We start from the raw sequence: 20,680 nt of genomic DNA, 5'->3' as shown, positions 1-20,680 counted from the left end.
ACATGGAATTGCTGTTTTCTTATATGTTAGTCAAAAAGGCCAGCCTTCTAAGGCCTGCTGAATAATGTAAGTACCAGTTCAAATGCTAGCAGGCCCAAAAGAAGCCAATTTATCCTGTGAAATCTGCTCTGCATCCCACAACAGAGAGCGCTTCCCTTTCATTTGGCCTGACAGCGAGTGATATAGGTAGCTCCGTGTTATTCTCCAATGAGGTGGTCCTTTTGATCAGCACTTTCAGCCCTCTGCAGAAATGATCAGAGACTTAGACATGGAGCCAGACAAGGTATTTTTATCTTTGCATTCTGTAGAAGTCTCTGAGTTTTGGCAGATTTGAGTAGCTTTTCTTCTGTGATGCTTTGTGTCTATTTTTCTTCCCTGAAATTTGAACTATATTTTGGAAACGATTCTAAGTATGAGATTGGTATTTGAAAAATCTACATTAATCACTTAGTAACAAGTGACCACATGCTTTGCACTAAATTTCTTCGGGAGTAACTTGCTAAAATTAAATCTTAGGCTAATTGCTATTTCCTTAGTGTGTGTGTGAGAGAGAAAAAAAAAACCCCTCTCTCTAAACTAATTAATCTTAGTTCATTTTATGTAACATAACTGCCTAACAGCAAAAAAAAACAGGAACTACTAGTTGTTTCCTGCTTAGTAGGAAAAATAACTTACTTTCCACCCCAGTAGAGTTTGGTTGTTATGACCAGACTGGACCTCCTGTATATCAAATAGACAAACACAGAGAAGTAGTAAATAAATGCAGGTTATTGTACTGAGTCATATTATTATAATAGCACCAGAAAGAATCTGTTACTGTACCTCACATTTTAAAAACTGGTAAAGAAGTAAATTTGTTAATCCATCTCACTAAAATAAAGACAAAGGGAAGCTAGTGAGGGACAACTCAAAGTTGGATCCTAGAGGAAGAGGCTGAAGGAAATGATCTTTGGCTGGAGGGGCTGGAGGAGGTGGAGGGCAGTGATAACAAGTCAGACTGGGAATTGACAGAAAGCCCAGGCCAACGTTGCAAAGAGAAGGTGAGTGGTGAGCCAGCATGGAGGGTCAGAAATGGTTCGTGGGAATGGAAGTGAAAGGACTGAGGGGGTGAATCACTTTAGGAGGTCAAAAGAGCAAACACCAATGAACATGTATTCAGCATCTGGCCTAATGCCGACTGCATGTGAACTCCTCCCAGGAGGACTCCACTCTCTGCCAAGGAACACGAACGCTTGCAGCTCTGTGTTATTATCCCTTCTAACATCACATTCACAGGCAGGATTTGACTACATAGAAATCTAAATGATGAAGTGAATTATAATAGTAAATATTTAGAACAAACAGGGAAAAAATGTCTTTGAGTGTCTTATTAAATGGAAATGTCATTTTAGGGAAACAGTTCTAAAATCCTCAGCTCAAGGTTATACCACTTTACTGCTAAGGGAATGAAATGTAACAAATCTCATCAGCTAACATTACCTTCTGAAAGGCACAACCAAGGGCAGGATATGCAATCCTAGCATTATGATCATGGAATAAGAACTATGTCTTGAGAACTACAGGTATGCAATAAAATTGGGAAACAGATCTCAGTGCAATTTGGTTTCCCTTGGTATATAATTTGATCACACTGATCGAGAAAAAAAAAATCACTTGAGATTCAATGGTTAACTCCAATCTTCAGGAGTGCTTGAAATAAGGCATTTGTAATTCCATCATCTGTAGAGTCAGTGCCTTAGGGCTCTCCATTATAAAAACCTGGTATGATTAATGATAACCAATGGGGAATGATGGTGACAACTCCCTGACAACTTGGTTGCAACAAGAAAAATGTGTTGAAAATGCTAGCAGTGCCATCCCATTGAATTTAATCCCTTGAAAAGTAATTTGAATCACTGTAATGGAAGGTCGATAAATACATGTACCTGGAGATTACACAACTTGAAAGGGTTGATGTACTTTCCAGGTTAATACATCAACATCATGATACCTATTATAACAGCAATCTGCCACAGGGAAGCCCAGGCTCCTTTAGCACTTTCAACCAACAAAAAGCTGGATGGAATGTTGTAAAAAATGAATGTAGGCCTTTTGATTATTCAAAGCTGCACATACTATACAAACACTGCCACAGACTTAGGTTTTCAAAGTTAGGCTTCCTGTAAAATATTTGGCCTATATGGGTATGCACACTAACTTTAATGTTCAAATAGCAAGAGTAGACAGCAGCCTGGCAAATCATCACTGACTCTCACCGACACTATTAGAGCAACTCTTCTGAGCAGGTAGAGAGTGATAATGCACTTTACAGTGATACAGCACAGTCTTCAAAATACTTCTGCACACCTTATCTCACTCTGTCAGCATGACACTTCATGAACTGTTACGCTGTCCATTTTACAGGTGGGTAAGTTGAGAATCAGAGAAGTGTAGTAACTTCTTCCGAATAACACAGCTAGCAAGTGGTAGCACCAGGACCAGAAGTCAAGTGTGCTAATCGAAACAGCTTTTTAGGCTCAAAGCTATGCTGATATGGTTTATCTTTTCACCAGTCTTGTGGGGGCAACTGTGAACCAATATAAACGTTTTGGGCATAATGATAGCTTGAGTTTTTATTTGCAAGAAATTTGTGGAATATGCATGGTAATCTATTGTCTATAAAAGGTATATAAAATAGGTTCTGCAGCTATGAAGAGTGATATTTCAATGTTCTCTGGATGCTGAGAAAGAAAAGAGCTACAGTGCTGATGCTTCCCCTTCTTCCTTAGATGTACTCTGGCAGCCTACACCTTGTTGCAGACCTCACTGTATTATTAGCGGAATTATCTCCAAGGTTTCTGTTATAATTGAATTGCATACCCAAAAGAGATATGTTAAAGTCCTAACCCACAGAACCTCTGAATGTGAGCTTATTTGGAAATAGGATCATTGCAGATATAATTAGTAGGTAGAGTAGGCCCTTAATCCATTATGACTGGTGTCTTTATTAGAAGACACACAGGCACATGTGAGGAGAGCTGAAGTGCTGCAGCTGCAGGCCAAGGAATGCCAAGGGTGGCTGGCAACCACCGGAAGCTAAGAGGAAGCAAGGAAAAACTTTACCCAGAGTGTCAGAGGGAGCATGGCCCTGACAACCTTGAAGTCCAACCTTAATTTTGGACTTCTGGCCTTCAGAAACATAAAAGAATGAATTTCTGTTATTTAAAGTTACCCAGTATTTTTGTCCTTTGTTGCAGCAACTGTAGAGAATGGATACAGTCCCTATTTAGGCAGTTATGGGTGAACCAATGCTCTGAGTGGGAAAGTAACTCAGGCAAGTCAGGCAAGGTGAAGGACTGAGTGGGAACACGAATATTTTTCCATATATAAGGTGGAATATAGTTTTCTATTAACATTGTTACAGTTCCCTGGGGTGGGGGAGGAGGAGAAGGAAGAGGGAGAAAGTAGGTCGCCAAAGTTTATTTGTTCATATTTCTATAAATGTTTGGTTTTCTGTTTCCACAGGACTCTATTCCCACCAAAAGTTTATCTCAGAGCGAGGAGTAAGCAGCCCTAAAAATACATGCAGGTATGTTTCACCTTCTTAAGTTTCCCTTTCTAGAGGGAGTTTAAGTTATGTGTGCAAAAGCGTAATAAAACCACTCTTGAACTCTCTGACAATGTCCATTTTCCCTAGAATAAATTTAGAAAATACATGCTAAACGTTAAAGCATGAGTACACAGCACTTTGCACAGTTGTCTTCACTAATACGGTTACACTGTAATCTATTTGGTAATGAGCAAATATTATGCTAGGACAGAGGAGGACACAAACTTGCCCTGTAATCTTTGCTGCGCTTTGCTTAATTCTGTCCTCATGCTGGGGAAGTAGTGGCTGTTGTAGTTGAAGTCTATAGTGAAATGGGGAGGTATTACCTCCCCACCACCCATAGATGTTACAGCTTCCCTTATTACAACACTGTCTTTGGCTACAGAAGGTGATGGAAAGGGATGTGTAAGCACAGCCCTGTGTTTCTCAAGGACAGCAGATGAAGCACTTTTCTGAGTACCCAGATAACAGGGTTCCTGGGCATACAGGAGGGATGCTGACTAAATGTGTTCAGATAAGAAAGCTTTGGGGTGTTTATCCAAGAGACTTCATGTTTCATCATTTCTTTGCATCCAGAGTTAATAAAATAAACAGGAAACATAAATGCATGTATGTATGAGGGATAATCAGCTTCCCTTCAGGTTACTTCCTTCAACAGATTAGCACAAATGGCAGTCAGAAGCCATGAAATTGTCACTTTTTTATGCACAAATATTTCATGAGCATCCCCTCCTTCATTTGGTAATTCATTGTTGTCAATGACTAGTCAGTAATTTTTGAAGCACCAGAAGTGAACTTGCTGGCATTTATGTTCAAGCCTCTATAAATCATTTCTTCATCAACAGTTGATTTTTTTGACAGCCTTTTGGTCGGGTGTCATATAATTTTGTTTTTCCTTCTCTGGTGCAAAATAATATCTTTTTAAAAAACAATAATTATGGCAAATGCAATACCTCCAGCCTTTCTTCTTGATGATGCTCCCCAGAATCACTTCAGCCCTGGAGGGGGAAACAGATAATGTCTTAGGATGCAGTATCCTGGAAAAGCAAGAGTCAATCCAGAACACAAGAACCATTCCTTGTTTGAACTCTCAGTGCCTACATATCCCGAAAATAGAAGCCGCTCTCGGCTGGTAGCACAGTTTCCGCTGTTTCTGCTTGTGCCTGCAGAATCTGCTCCGGAGCATTCCAGAAGCACCTGCCAAATCCTGACACGCTGGCAGGAGACCGCCTGCAGTCCTGATACCAAGCAGCAGCAGTCATTTGGCAGTTTGGTGTTTGTGAACTACTGATCCCATATATAAATGCCCTGCTTGGTGGCGTCCAAAGGGAGTCAAAGTTTTCCTTCTAATTGCTATGGAGTAATTCAGTTGCGACCAGGGAGGACGAGACTTCACATTGTTTAGATAGAAAATATTGACTCCTGGGTATAAACTGAGAACCGATATGTGGGTTTAGATGTCCCACATAAAGAACACTCCCACACAGAACATCCTAGGTTCCAGTGACAACCTTTGTCATAGGAGCAAAATAGAAGGAGACATGACGAAGTATTTTTCTTGCCCCTAAGGCTGGGTTGCAGAGGCATACTGAAGGCATCCACTGTTCTTTCCTCTTCCCCCTACCCAGGCTGGGACCCAAGATTGAGGAGACAAATGTTCTATGTCCCTCCCAGTAAGACCAACATTGTTAGAAGCAACTGGGCTCTCAGAGGCTTAGTGAATGGGAGATAAATGGAATTAGCACTGGGTCCGTTAGGATGCTGTGGATGAGGGTCATGGCTAATCATTACTGGTCTTAACTGAAAGTTCTGTCTTTATTAGAGTGTATAGCTTGTAATAAGCCACCATGCGGGTTAGCTGTGGAGCATGCCCCAAAGAAATAGGCATTAAGTCTTGCATTGGTGTTGCTTTTGTTTCTCCCTGTCTCTCCGTTACCTTTGGCAACCTTGCATTTCACAGTGGAAACCTATCTCAATTATAGACGGACAATCAATAATTAATCGTAACTATTATCCTCACAGGAGTCATACAAACAGGACTCTAACAGACTTGCTACTTACTTCTCCCTTTTTCTACCTTAGCGCCATTTGGTACCATGCAGGATTCCACAAGAAGAAAACAGTGGAAAGGAGCAGAAGGCAGAAAGGAGCAAGGCCCTATAACCTTTACTTTCTCTCCTTGGATTCAACAGAATGCATCAGGAATGTGAGCTCTAAATCTCCTTGATGGACCTTAAAACATAGACCTGGTCTTGAAAAGGAGGAAATTCACACAAGGAAAATCCACTGATCATCCTGATTCAGCAAGTCCAGAAATTTGATTGTAATTCTCACCTGGAAGTAAGTGAATTAAGTCTGCAGGTGATTATACTTCACAGTCCTGTTAGAAAATTGTAGAGCTGTTCAAACAGCTAGGTAGCTGTTCTTGGTTCTGAGAGCTAGACATCCATGTTCCCAGTAGGAGCCACAGATCTATTCTGAAATGTACTGGTTATGCTGGGACTCGGACAGCATGAATCTTGAGGCCTGTTTAGGAGGACACATTTCCCATGTGTTCTGGTTTAACAAGCTCTGTCTTGGGGCTCCGAATCTGCCTTAGGTTCCAAGGAAGGTTGCAGTTGGATGTGACTCCTTTCACAAAAGAAGTGAGGACTCTCTGCAGCCCTTGCTGTCCTCAGAATGAGCTTTGAGATCTCTTATAAAAAAGATAATAGATTCTTTGCCACCTTAGGGGATCCTCACTTTGACATCTGATCTTCCTGTAATGCTAGTGTAGGGACAGGCAGGTAAACAGGAAAAGCAGTTCCTGCTTCTCTGCAAGGAGGATATCCTAGTTTGTCAGCATCTGAGGAACTACGAGATATGATTATGAAATAATGAGACTAACTTTTGGGCAACCATTTTGGAATCTGTTCATTCATTTGGTCACTCATGTATTCAACTAATATTTCTCCTCTGCCACCACTCTGACACCAAACTCTGCTGCTCCTAACATAGATATGGCAATTGCTTCCTGGTCATATCCCCCTCCAGCCTGTTCTTCATACAGGGACCAGAAGCAGCAGGAAGGTTTGGGTGAGCAGAGAGGGCCAGAGATGGTCAATATCCCCAATTCTAGTGATGGTGGTAGAGGGCAGAGCAAAGCAGAGCCACCAACATGTGGGAGAAGGACAGAGCCTTTTCACCAACATGCTGGAAATGGTCTGGGTTGATTCTTTTGGTGCTACAGATGCCACTTGAGTGACACAAACAGGTACTGACTTACTTTCCAGCAGCATAGACTTCGGCAGTATCAAAGAGGTTAACACCACTTTCATAGGCGATTGTCATCAGCCTTTCTGCAACCTGCAAGGGGACAGGAAGGTCAGTCAGAAAAGCCAAATGCTTTCCAAACCTGAATTTAGAGTCCTCTACTGGTCTTTAGGAACACTGACCTCTCACTAATCAATCCTTGTTTTTCTTAGTTGCGGTGAAATGAGTGAAAGAAAGAAGGCCCAGCCAGTATCCATAGGGCAGAAGTATTATTTCCCTCAGACATAGAAAGGGCTTTGAAGGGTTGAAGGCTGGGATTCAGCCTGCCCGAAGTGGATAGATTTGTGTTTCTCGCTCGGCTGGGAAGAGCTGGTTTGACAACATTCTTTGTGGCATCTTAATCTTTCTGACAAAGAGGGCCATTTGTATCACTGGTGACTCCATTGCTCAACTCCTATCTCCCAGCCAATAGGTTTTGGCAGCTGGGTGACTCTTGACCTGAAGCTTGTGACTTTTTTCTTGCGGCTGAGACAGAGCCATGACTGTTGCAAAACTCCTGTCACCCACAGTTCAGCAAAACCTCAGCACCATCATAGAGCAGCCACTGAATCAACACAGAGAGGGAGCAGGGTGCCTCTGACTCACTAGGAATCCAGCTCCTCACTGTTCTGCCTGCAAACAGACCCCAAAGCTCCTTGTTCCTTGCTTTGTGCTACTGAAAGCAAGAGGTAAATATGACAGAAGAGAATAGCTATACACAGCTTAAAAATATCCATAGAGGGATAGCCATAAACAACAGTGGAGGGGCCATTTTTTCATTTTGCCGATTGACTTACCAGTCATTTGAAAAATTACACACCTCAAAAATAATTACAATTGATGTTTCCATTATGTTTTTGATGGCAGGCTAAAGTTACTTCATCAGCATTACCAAAATAAACTATTTTTCTGTTGCTTTAAAAATTTGCCCACCAAGAATATTGTTAAGCTAGCAAAACGGAGTCCATGCAGATTCTTTAGCATTATAGTATGCTATTGCTGCTTTTAATATATTACCATTAAAATGTTTATCCTATGTTCTTATAATTTTTAAATTATGCCCTAACTGGAGATTAAAAGTTAAGACAAGTTTTCCCTATTATGACTGTCCTATGTTTTAAAAATTATTGTGTTTGCATTTTACATTAGCCTGAGTTATGTCATATGACATACTGGTGTATTATTATTGGAAAATATACAAAAATCTTATCCAGAGAGTTTTTAAAGAGAAGACGGAGAATTCTATATGGAAACTTAAACTAAACGATGACAGAGATATTTTCCAATCATAGGATTTGAGTGCCTGAATGTGAAATAATGAGAAAAAAAAAAAAATCACCAACTAAGTCTGAAGAGTGGTTTCTGGCCTTAAGAGTCCTTACTACTAGATAAATAAACCTGGGCAAATCATTTGACCTCTCTGTAGATTCAGTTTCCTTGTTTGCAAAATGGGGATGATTTTGTTCAGGGATCTCCTCCTCTTGTAAGGAGGTCAGAGGCCTCAGCGCAGCTGACCTTACCTCCCTCTAGCGCGGCGCTGGGGCGGGGAGGGGCGGGGGTCTATGAGTCAGTGGCTCCGGAAGGTCATGTGACACACCCTGGCCAATGAGATGTGAGGAGAGGTTCCCTGGGGACTTCTGGGAACATTTGTACTTGTTCCTACAGAGTTTCTAAGAGCAACACCCTTTCCCTGGAGTTACAGTTTTAATTGAGGCCCAGGATTCCAGTAGCTGCCTTTCTGCCTGAAGAAGCAGTTGATACACAAAGGCACATAGGGTCAAGAGACTCGAAGGGATGCAGATTGGGAGTCACTGACTGAGGCATCCCTGAAGCTTGCTCTTCATCTACATCTTGCTCTTCTAGTTTAAAAGTCAAAATAACTTTTTGAAATGGGTTAACCTGATTTGAGTTGAGTTTTTGTTACTTACAGTTAAAGGCACCTTAACTACCTTCCAGATTTTAAAAATGTAAATAAAACTCTGAAAACTAAGTGCTATAAGATGCTAATGTGCTCTCATCATTATTTTAAAGAAATAATTATTCATATGAGTAACATCTATCTTTATTTTACAATAAAGCCAAATCACCTTTGAGAGGCACCTTACAGAGTTCAGTGTTGATATCCTTTGGATAGTATCCCTGCCAAACGGTAATTCAATAAAAGTTGAACTCTCCCAGAGATGGGGACATCCTCACCTCCCAAGACAGTGCTGACAATGATGTAATTGTCAACAATTAACTCAGCACACTGTGGTGTGGCCAGCCCTAATATTCCATATTTGCATCTATTTTGTGTTGAGATTATTTGAAGCCAGAGAAAAAGCAGGAAAATCTAGGTAGGCAAACTCATTGCTATTGGACTGCATTTTTGCCACACAGAAAGCATTGAGCTCAAAGAATTCAGCAATGGGTGGCACTGAATCTGGCTGTGTCTCCCTTCTTCCCTTTGCTGGCATTCTCTCTTTGGGGACCCAGGGAAGGCCACAGATGCTCTCTGGAGGTACAATAGCTATTTATTTGGTGTGCATCTAAGGTGAGTGCTTCTGAAGTCATTCATTACAGCTTTATTGTAGTTTTTAGACTTGAAAATTTGAAATTATTCATCTCAGAGGTCAGCCCTGCACACTATATCCTGGGCTAGATTGGCTCATTGCAGCAGAGAGTAGACACTGTAAAGAGGAGAGTGAAGACTAGAGAAAAATAATGTACTTTACTTGGCCCCACTCCTTAGAAAAGGGAGACATTTTTGTATTTTTTCCCTTCCAAGCACCATCCAGGCAGTAGTAGGTTATATATGTGCTGGATACAATGGATTGTCAACTGCAGGCCTCCCTCCCTGCTTGCTCCCTATTTTGTATGAGACTTCAAGTTCATAGCCTGTGCTCTGCCTTCTGTGGCTTTGCCTTTGTGCTTCCCCCATATACCCCTTCCTGGTGCCAGTCAGAGACAGCCCTGTAGTAGACTCTGTGATGTGCCCTTAGGTTCTCCTTTGGAACTGAAGGACTTATTCCTTGAGCTGCTGGGAATGCTGCCATCAAATGGCCTACCTCTGTCAGCCCTCTCTGGAATTTGCACTTGGCTAGAGAGTGTTACCTATGACTGGTCAGTAAGAGGACATAAAGGCCCAGTCCTTTATGTTGTCGTAAACTGAGACAACTCTGCAGAGCCATCTTGACTTTGGAGAGCCCTATGGAGTTGGCTGAGGTCACTGTTGAGGCTGCATCATGACCCAAGTTCTCTGTCTGCCTAGTGCTGCTTTCTTCCCTGCCCTGTGCTGATTCTGACAACACTTCCTAATAACTGTCCTGCATGCTAGTCTCTAGCTTAAAGTCTGCATGCCAGAGAAGCCCCCATGAGGCAAGCCCTCCAACATGACATGTGCCCAATACAGGAAGAGGCATTAGGACAGATAAGAATACACAGTTAAGACCTCCGTCTCAGATCGGCTAAATAACACTGGTGATTTTAGGAGCCATGGAGAAAAGCCTCTGTTTCCCAAGTGTCTCCTTAGGAATGATAGTAAGAACTGCCTTTGTAAAGTGCTTATTCTGGGCCAGGTACCCCACTAAGCACTTTACAGGCATCATCTCATTAACCTTAACCACCATCCTGCTGAGTAGAGGGTACAAGGATTTTACTGGTCAGTCAAAGGTAGAGTGGGACTGGATCCCACTCAGTGCACCTACTCAGATACACTATCCCTGACTCTTCCTGAAGGTAGACAAGGAAGGATCAGAGGGACTCTGAGGTGACTGGAGACCAGCACAGCAAGGGCCCACTCCACTTCAGCTTTCCTTCTGCTTTACAAAGTTTCAAACATCTTTGGCTGCTGAGTGAATGTTTCTCCCCTTGCCTTCCCAAACCTTTCTCCTGCTGCTGTCTCCACTCTCACCCCAAAGCAATGGAGATTTCTGTTCTGGAATGGCAGGTCATGGAATGACCTGCCATTCCAGAGGGAGTTCTTGGTGCTCAATGGTGTTCAAGGATCAGAGGGAGTTCTTGGTGCTCAATGCCTGCATACCTCACTTATTCCATGAATGTATTCCTTATAGGAAATGATAAAAATATCACTTTGGTAAGTAGTGTTTTAACTGTGTAAATGATAATCTAAAACTTTTATGATAAATAAAATTATCATAGCTGCATTTATTGAGGGTCTGCTACCTACTAGTCAGATGGCTACATAAACATCTGACAAGCATGATGTGTTCATCCTTTCAACAGACCATCAGGGTTAGCATTATCATCTCATTTTTTGTAGTATGAACTGAGGATCAGAGAGCTTAGATTAAGTTGCCCAAGGCAGATGACCAACTGTCCATTTTCCCAGGACTTAGAGGGTTTCTGCAATGTGGGCTTTCAGTACTACAATTGAAAAACTTCTGTGCAAACTGAGACCAGTCAGTCATCCTAGTTGAAGCTAAAAATAAACAAATGAATAAAGCAAAACCACATAGCAGTCATACAATCTTTCAATAAAGTGACTAATATTTATTCCAAATTGTTTCATTCTCTAGCTGTTCAACCTGCGTAAATAATGTACAGCTTCAAGGGCTATTAATAATCTAAATGTAAAAAATACAACAGGCAAAATAAAATTGACAATAATCTCTGAGTCAGTTTAACCATTTCCTGTGATTTAAACCTTATCCCTGTAGAATGTCAGGGTCCCAGGAAGAGGATTCCTGCTATATAGCACTCTCTGCATTTTCTTTCATCAGCATAATAGAGGCCAAAGGTAACTTACCTCATCTGAAATTTGACCTCCAAATGTCACCCATGTTCCTAGAAAAGAATAAATATTTTCATATTATTCATCATCATTTTTCTAATACTGTGCATAATAAGAGGAAATTCTTACCTTGGGGCTACCTCAGTAGGTTGTATGAGTAGTTCACAAAGGTACCTGGATGAGGGGCACATTTGGGTTGCAGTCTAGTCTGTCTCCCTCTCACTAAGTATTCCAGAAGGGGTCTGACTCCCTCTGGAGAAGGGGTGTCTTTCTTTACTCAAAGCCACCATACATGCTATTGGCAGCCCTATGCTAAAAGATGCTTTCTCTTCTGCTATAGGACCATGGATGCCAGAGTACAAGATGCATTCTTGCTCCCACTGAGCTAAGAAGCTACATGTTCTGAAAGTGAAAGTGGGTTATGGTTATGGTTCTCCCCTTCTTTGCCTTAAAACAGGGGCTCTATTTTTTATCCATTATTACTTTTCAAAAGAAACCCTCTCAGATGTCTTTCCAGTTCCCACTTACAAGACTCTTAGGAGGTATCACTTATGTACCTTCTCTGTTATGACCTGCCATTCCAGAACAGAAATCTCCATTGCTTTGGGGTGAGAGTGGAGACAGCAGCAGGAGAAAGGTTTGGGAAGGCAAGGGGAGAAACACTCACTCAGCAGCCAAAGATGTTTGAAACTTTGTAAAGCAGAAGGAAAGCTGAAGTGGAGTGGGCCCTTGCTATGCTGGTCTCCAGTCACCTCAGTTATTCATTCCGTCCTTTTATGGATAGATCCTCCTAAAAGGAGGATTTATTCCCTTCCTTTCCCAAAGGAGGGAATGAATTCTTTGGATCCAGGATTGCACCCACGTGCAAGGGACAGTGAGATGATTGACTCAGTTCCTGTCTCTCAGGAGCTCACGGTTTATAAGACCATTTGACAAATGCTGTGACTGAGGTGAATGCAAGGCAGAAAGAAGGGAGTGCTCCATTTAGATTGTAGGGTAGTGGCATGCAAGGAAGACTTCCTCAAAGAGGTGACAGCTAGGTTAAGTCTCATAGGAGTTAACTGAATGAAGGAGAAAGGGACAGACATTCTAGGGAGAGGCAAGAGCATGGGCCAGGGAAGGAGGTGGGAAACTCCAGAGAGTGCTGATGAGCAGGGGCCTACACCATCAGGCCATGAGATGAACCATGGGAGCAGAGGGAGAGATGGCAGGAGTGAGGGCAGCAGGGCCTGGGCATAGTGATATTTGGGGGGCATACTAAGAAATGTCGTTGAAAATGCATATTTTGCATTTCATAATAACAGTCCTAGCTGTAATTTATGGAACACTTTCCAAATGCCAGTCAGTATACTAAGAAATTTTCATATTTTTATTTCTAATCATTTTGACAAACTTATCAAATCACTTTATCCTTATTTCCAGATGAGGAATCAAAGATTAACCAACTTGATAAGTGAAATACCCAGGATTCCCCAAACATGACTGGCTTCAAGGAGGGTACCCTTTTCACCACATCACACCGACTTATTAGACCATTTCCAAATTAAATATGGCATTTGGATTTCATACTCCATATGAATATGTTGGTATAATTGTACCTTTTCTCTTACTTCTCAGGTACTAAAACAAAAGTACGGTATAAATCGTTTTACTGTTATGCTCTGCATATCCAGAAGTTGCAGATGGGCAGCCCACAGGGGGCACTCAGCTTGTGGACTTGTTTTGCTTGATTAGAATGGTGTTGATTCACTTGGTATTTTAATACATTTTGAATAAGTTACCAATATTTAAACAATTAGAAGATTTTTCTTAAAATGTTTTGATTTCCAGCTTCCTTTGACAGTGAAGGGCTGATGTTCTCATGAGGTATACAGTCCCTAAATAAAAGGACTGTGCCCTTTCAGTTAATTAAAGCCTCCACGTCTTCCTGTTGTATTCCCAGCACTGAAATCAAAGAGTAGTTGCCTCTTACCACGTGTTTATTGATATTTTTCTTACTGTAAAAAGAAGAGGAAAATGAACTTGTGCATCTCCAAAAAACAATTATTATAAGAAAAAATAGGACCACACCATTTTTTGGTGGGGGGCGGTGGATGGGAAGAGTATCAAAACAAAGAATGTTTGCAAAGAAAAATTACGTCTTAAGGCACCATTAAAAAAAATCAGCCTTGAATGGTACACAGAAAAGACGGATGTTAGAAAATGTAATGGACTGAAGAAATGGCAGCATTTGTTTTTGAATGAGAATAAAATCAGCCAGCTGCTGTGAAATACAGTTCTTTATTAAGTGAAAAAATTGCCTGGGCATCAAATCCTTTTTACAGACAACACAGTTTATAAAAGAGTCTATTTTGAATGCTGCAGAAATTATGTGTCCAGACCCTCAACAGCCATTTGTAAATGTTAATCTAACGAGCAACTTTGTAGCTTGGTATGTTAAAAATAAGATTGAGAACTTTCAGGTCCAGTTAATTTATGGCTGGCATTTTCTCTTGCAGCAAATGAGAACACAGATATAAAGAACAGCACACTGTTAACTATATTTATTTGTGGTGTGGTGAGAATTTTGAAGGGGTCAAAAAACTTCAGGACAAAGAGCCCATGAAAGGCAAAACATCAGGAAATGGCTGACTGTGTTATGAAAAAGGTCTCAGACCATTTGGATGTAGAATGCACTGGTCCAAGTCACCAAGTGTTACTACGGATGGAGCTCTCAGGATGGGTGGAGTTAATGTCAGGCCTGTCAAGCAACAGCCCAGAGGTGGCACTATTTTGTAGGGACACTATCCCTAAGTCCATTACTTTCCTCATTCATCAGAAATTGCTTTGGGCACAAAGCTAAAATGGGAGAAGCCATGGATTCAGTAATTAATACCACAAATTGGCTATTGTTCTATGTCTTTGAGCAAAACCAGGTCAACATTTACTTAATGAATATGCTGGCTTACTTGCACTGTGGTTCAGAAGAGATTTTTTTAACTGTTAACGTCATCACAGGGGATAGCCCTATCTCTGCTTAGCAGTGAAGATTAGCCCAAAGTCCTAAGCTTTTTGATGACTCTACAACTTATCTATACCTTTTGACTATTTTTCTATAGGTACAGTCACAAGTATTATACAAATGTTTCATCTGTGAGCTTCTCTCAGTCCTGATGAAGTGAACGTTTTGGGAAATTCATTTGTAAAAGAATAATGTCATCTACTTTCCTACATTGCAATCATTTTCCAGAAATGAAAATTAAAGCCTAAAATTTATTCTCTTAAAATGCGATTGAAGACCAAATTCTAAAAATATTCTCAGACTTCAAACTTCATGAAAATAAACTAACATTATGTAGCTTACTTTTTGTATTTTCTGATAGTATCTATGTTGGGCTATGATTTGACATTATCAAACTGTAGTGCAGAAATGGTACTGATGTCTATGTCAAGTCTAAGTAGAACAATGCTGAAAGCCAAGATTGTACACACATTTTGGAAGTGGTGATTCTAGATATAAGAACCATTGACAGTACTCCACCCATGTTAGGAAGAGCCTATGTTTAGGAGCAACTCTACTCCAAAATTAATCTGAAAAAAAGCTACCAACCACCCTCCTGGCTTAAGTGTTTAAAGCTGCGTTCTGTACATCACAGTGAAAAATACAGGGCTTGAAACATGGTTTGGTACAGAAGGAAAGATGTGAGGTTTCTGATTCCAAATTAAAGCAGTAATGAATTATGAAATAAAGATATAGCAATGACTGTTTTCCCTTTTCAATTAGTTTTTAAAATGTAATATAAAATAGCATATCAATATTATATATATTTACTTTGTTGTATACCTATACCATAACTTAGTAAGAATAAACTGTTTGCTTTCTGGGAGTTTGTCATTTTTATATTCAGCTTATTTTGTTCAGGATACCTACCTCCCTGGCCCTTTTGAAACTTGCTATTCATTTGTTTCTAGCTATTTGTTTATAGAGTTTATATATTTTACTAGAAAGTAAGCTGTCTGAGGGCTACACTTTTATTTTATTCGTCTTTGCATCTCCACAGCCCTAGAATAGAAGTGGGTTCTTAGTACATGGTCAGTAAGTGTTGGTTAAATTGAATTACATTGCGTTTTTGTCTGTTATTAATCTTGAAGGTTTTAATCTTGATAATTTCCTACCAAACAAACATCTTTATTATGATTTATAGAGAAATGAATAATGCTCATCAATAATCTTTAGCTCTTCTAGTCTCTAGATGATTGAAATATTTCTCCCTATCCTTGGGTACCCACACAGCTATGCCCCTCCATTGGAAAAAGCCAAGGGAAAGTCTTTCTCCTTGGCTGAAATGCCTCTAGCAAGGAGGTGGGTAGGTGGCCCAGTGTAGGTGGGGTCCATCGACCACCCCTGAGGAGGAGTTGCCTCTCACAGATACGACACATCCTTTCCTGCTGGAGAGAAATTGGGCGACAGCCTTCTAGACAGAAGAACTTTGTTTCTATGATTGTATTTTCTACTGAGTTCTACTCCAGAAGAACTAAAATGACTTGTTAGTTAATATGATTTTCAAAAACCCTTTGTGACAGTTTTCTTAACCATTTTTCTGCCTCTAATGAGAACATGTTTTCCTGAGACCTAGGATAGCATACAATTATTTCACTGTGTAATCTCAAATTAGTGGGATGTTATTTAGAAGAGGTTGCGGTGAGCTGAGATTGTGCCATTGCACTCCAGCCTGGGTAACAAGAGCGAAACTCTGTCTCGAAAAAAAAAAAAAGAAAAGAAAAGAAAAGAAAAATGCGAATCAAAGCACAATGAGATACCATTTCATGGCAGTTAGAATGGCCATTATCAAAACGTCAAGAAACAGCAGATGCTGATGAGGCTACAGAGAAATCGGAACACTTTTACACAGTTGGTGGGAATGTAAATTAGTTCAACCATTGAGGAAGACAGTGTGGCGATTCCTCAAAGACCTAGAACCAGAAATACCATTTGACCCAGCAATCCCATTACTGGGTATATATGCAAAGGAATATAAATTATTCTATTATAAAGACACATGCATATATATGTTCATTGAAGCCCTATTCACAATAGCAAAGACATAGAGCCAACCCAAATGCCCATCGGTGATAAACTGGATAAAGAAAATGTGGCACATATACACCATGGAATACTATGCAGCCATAAAGAAGGATGAGTTTATGTCCTTTTCAGGGACATGGATAGAGCTGAAAGCCATCATCCTCAGCAAACTAACGCAGGAATAGAAAACCAAACACCATATGTCCTCACTCATAAGTAGGTGCTGAACATGAGAATACATGGATACAGGGAGGATAACAACATACGCTGGGGCCTTTTGGAGGCAGGCAGGGGTAGGGAGAACATCAGGAAAAATAGCTAATGCATGCTGGGCTTAATACCTAGATGATGAGTTGATAGGTGCAGCAAACCACCAAGGCACACATTTACCTGTGTAACAAAATTGCACATCCTGCACATGCACCCCAGAACTAAAATAAAATGAAATAAAGACAGACATTGAATATTAGATGGAACACAAGAAAATGTTGATGGGGCAGAAATGCTAGAAGATGGCAAAGCTGCCATGAAAAATATAACTGAGCATGCACACAACAGAACTTGGGTTAAGGTGTGCCTTATTTAATTCCAAACATATTTATATATGTAAGATCTGGTCATTAACCTCCACATACTAGAATCTCACTCTTGCAGATCTTGTACATTCTCCTCACATACTCTGACTTCAGACTCTTTGCCTTCTCTTCTATCTAATCTCTGTCTTCAATTTCTTCCTTATCCAGGAGGGTCAGGGTAGCCAGATGATGTGGTTCACCACTTAGAAGGTTCTCTTGCTTTATTCTCAAGTCCATTGATTCACTCTCCTTTCATTGCACCTGCCTAACAAAAAGCCACATCCTTGTAAATCTGACTGGCTGCTCATCCCCTATTACCAAGGTCCTGAGCTGTGCTGGAGAAAATAACAAATGATAGAGACAGACACATTGTAAATTCTTTGTCTCTAGTCCCTTGTAGACTCCCAACAGTCCTGCTTTCTAGTCAGTTTTCTCCAATGTGTGCATTTCAAACCTGCCCCACTTTTCTCAACCTCAGGTCCTATTTCCACTTCCTTTAGCCTCAGCAGGTAACAGCACCCTCTGCTTCACAAAGAAAATAAAAGAAGACAAACTATAACCTCCTCTACTTCTTGCCATATCTACTATCTGACCCAAAGGAGACACAATTGGTGACCTGCCCGTTTCCCCTGGGGTTTCCAGGTGCTTGACACCTCTCTGCTATGGAAACACTCCACCTCCCTCGCTCTCAGGTCAGTGTGCATTCCACACTGGCTCCAGAGTCCCCAGGGGAATTCCAGCTTCAGTTACCCACACCAGTACTGACTTGACTATACACCCTTTATCAGCTTCCCTTTCCAATCTCATATCTCAAAAATCTTCAAACTACCTGTCTTCAAATCCTTGTTTCAGAGCCTGCTTCAAAGAGAATATAAACTAAAACAGTACCATCATCTCCTCCTTTCTTCCTGCCACTGTGGAAGTGTGTCCCTTCTATCCAAGGCTGATTTTTCCACTTATCCTCTGGATCCCTGCTTCTTCCCCTTTCTCAGGGACTTCACTCCACCAGTTATCACCTCTCATTACTATGTCTTTTCTTTGCCTTGAATGCTACTTTGTTTATTTCATATTAATTTTACATCCCAATTTTGATTTCCTTTTCTTCTTTCCTTTGTCTCTTTGCCCATTTTTAAATTTTCTATTTATCTTTGCCTTTTTCATTACAGAAAATCTCTAGAAACTAGCATTTTTTCCCCACCCAATCTCAGAAACTTTGTAGTTTACTAGGTTGACACCTATATTACAGATCTTTTTCTGATATGTTATTTTATGCTTTTGAAAGCATTTCCTTTGGTATTTTCTCTACCTGCTTTTGCCAGTTTGATCAAGCTTCATTTATCTTACTGTCCTGATATACCTTCTGTATGGACTGTCTGTATATGTTCACAGTATGATGAACTGGGCTTACAGTGAGTGGGCAATTGATGTATTGCTACATTTAATCTTCTGTAAAAATGAGAATTCTCAAGTCATTGAGCCCGTCTCCCTGCCTCTGTTCTCAACCCTCTTCACCTTGCTATCTGCACTGTGGCCAGGATGAGCTTCCTAAAATGCATCTGGCCAAGTGACTCCTGCAGTTAAATGTTTTCATGACTCCCAGTCACACAACAGATAAACGCCAAGCTTTGTGACATGGCTTCGGTGCTTTTTGTAATGTTTCTGAGCTCCTCTTTTACCATTTTCTCTCCCATATGTTTCCCTCTCCAGGCCATGCTAATTGAGGCTTCCATGCTTCTCCTCTTCCTGAAATGTATGTATTAATTCACTTAGAAAATATTTATTAAGCCCCAGTGTTCCCCCAGAACCATGCCAGACGGTGGTGTCAAAATGGCAAATGATAGTAATGGTCTCTTTTTCCTATAACTCTCAATCCAGTGGTAGGGCAGGCAAATACGGAAATAATCACAACCACAGGGCAAAATACTGGTAAGGGGGACTGTGATGGGAACCTGTAGGAAGCCTCTAGCCCAGACTTGAATGTTCAGGAAAGTAACAGTCAAGCCAAAACCTGAGTGAGGGGTGAGTAGAACATTTAACATGATATGCCTGTGGCTTTCTTTCCCTTATCAAGCTGACGGGTTGCTATTCATCCTTCAGCATCAGGTGGCTTCCAGCAGCACTTTCCCCTACTCCCCCAAAAGAGGTGGTCACTTCCTCATCTGGGCCATTTCTGTGTCTCGTACCTCTATCTCTCTGACTCTTTATCTCTATCACATTCGTGTTTAACTGTTCTTTTCCTTGTGTTCTCCTTGACCTGGCCCCTTCCTACCCTATCCTTTACTGCTCTTCCTCCAGGAAGCCTTCCATGACCTCCCTCAATCCTAGCTTAGGCAGCCTTTGCACGTGTTTCCATGACATTTCATACGTCCTTCAGAGTACTTACTGTGTGGTGCTGCATTCATTCATTCATTTGTCATTCCATAAATGGGTATATATTGAGAACCTTCTTCTCTGTTCTAGGCATGTGTTCTGAACTGATAATCTAGCAGGAAATAAGTTAGGCTAAAAAAGTAATCACCAGCAAACACAAGCTAAAAATGCAGGGTGTCCTTTGGGGGCACATAGCCCAAGGATCTGATCCATCCCGAGACCCAGGTCTCCTCCACCCGCTAGTCTGTGTGAGGACAGGCACCTGTGTGTCTTTTCTCCCTGTCTCCCCAGCACCGCGTCTACTGCATCTTTGTGAAATATATGAACACATGAATGATTGACAGAAAGAATGCCTGGCCATGCTTTATATGGATGACTGAGTCAGTGGCAGTGTCTAAGAGTTCAAAAACTGAGACACAGGTGACATCTGAGGCAGCAAATCCATCAGCAGGGCCAGGACAGCCAACCAGCTCTTCCTGGGAGGCACTGAAAATGTTGTGGGGAGAGGCTGCTGTGCTTCTCCCTCTTACCCCGAGGATGGTGGCAGCAGGTTAACAAAGTCAGACAGAAGGTCACCTCTAGCAGCATGTCTCAAGACCAGTCCTGTGTCCTCTATTCTTCAGATAGCAGTAACAGTCATTGCCACCAAAAGAAACAGCTCAGCAACAGTCAAAGTAAAGGCTATTGTCAAGTATAAGGTGGAGATACGGGAAAGGAGGCAAAGTAAGAGACTATGAAGAAAAATGAAGCTAATTCCAGCCACAGAACCAAGTCAGGTCCTTTTTCCTTTTCTTCAGCTAAATAAATTCCCATGGTTAGACTGTCAGCTCCAGTTTAGCCACTGCTCATTACCTCATCACCCATTTCCTATAATTATGTATTGGTAGCCTCTTTCTCCTCTAATTTTAATTTGTTGTCAGATATGAAATGAGTATTGAGGATATTTTCTGCTTCTCTCTCATGAAGGTCCTTCTTTGCATATTTTCATCATCCAGGTGTTAGGATGAAGCTTTTATTTGTAAATGAGCCTTAGGTCTCACTAATACTTTGAGATTATT

General features: G+C 41.0%; 1 protein-coding gene across 5 annotated transcripts in view; it reads right to left on the bottom strand.

Annotated features, from left to right (window-relative positions):
* Positions 1–20,680, bottom strand: part of KCNAB1 (potassium voltage-gated channel subfamily A regulatory beta subunit 1) — a 352,698-nt gene that overhangs the window by 59,034 nt on the left and 272,984 nt on the right. For all 5 annotated transcript variants that reach the window (XM_074405544.1, XM_074405546.1, XM_003925001.4 and 2 more), the window contains 4 exons: positions 11,628–11,665; positions 6,855–6,934; positions 4,543–4,587; positions 676–720 (listed from right to left, as the gene is read on the bottom strand). In XM_074405544.1, coding sequence (XP_074261645.1) covers positions 676–720; positions 4,543–4,587; positions 6,855–6,934; positions 11,628–11,665 — 208 coding nt within the window. The remainder of the gene's footprint in view (positions 1–675; positions 721–4,542; positions 4,588–6,854; positions 6,935–11,627; positions 11,666–20,680) is intronic.

This window comes from Saimiri boliviensis, chromosome 9 (genome assembly GCF_048565385.1).
Source record: "Saimiri boliviensis isolate mSaiBol1 chromosome 9, mSaiBol1.pri, whole genome shotgun sequence".
Taxonomy (NCBI): domain Eukaryota; kingdom Metazoa; phylum Chordata; class Mammalia; order Primates; family Cebidae; genus Saimiri; species Saimiri boliviensis.
Note: the sequence above shows the minus strand (reverse complement) of the source record. Positions and strands in the feature narration are given on the sequence as shown.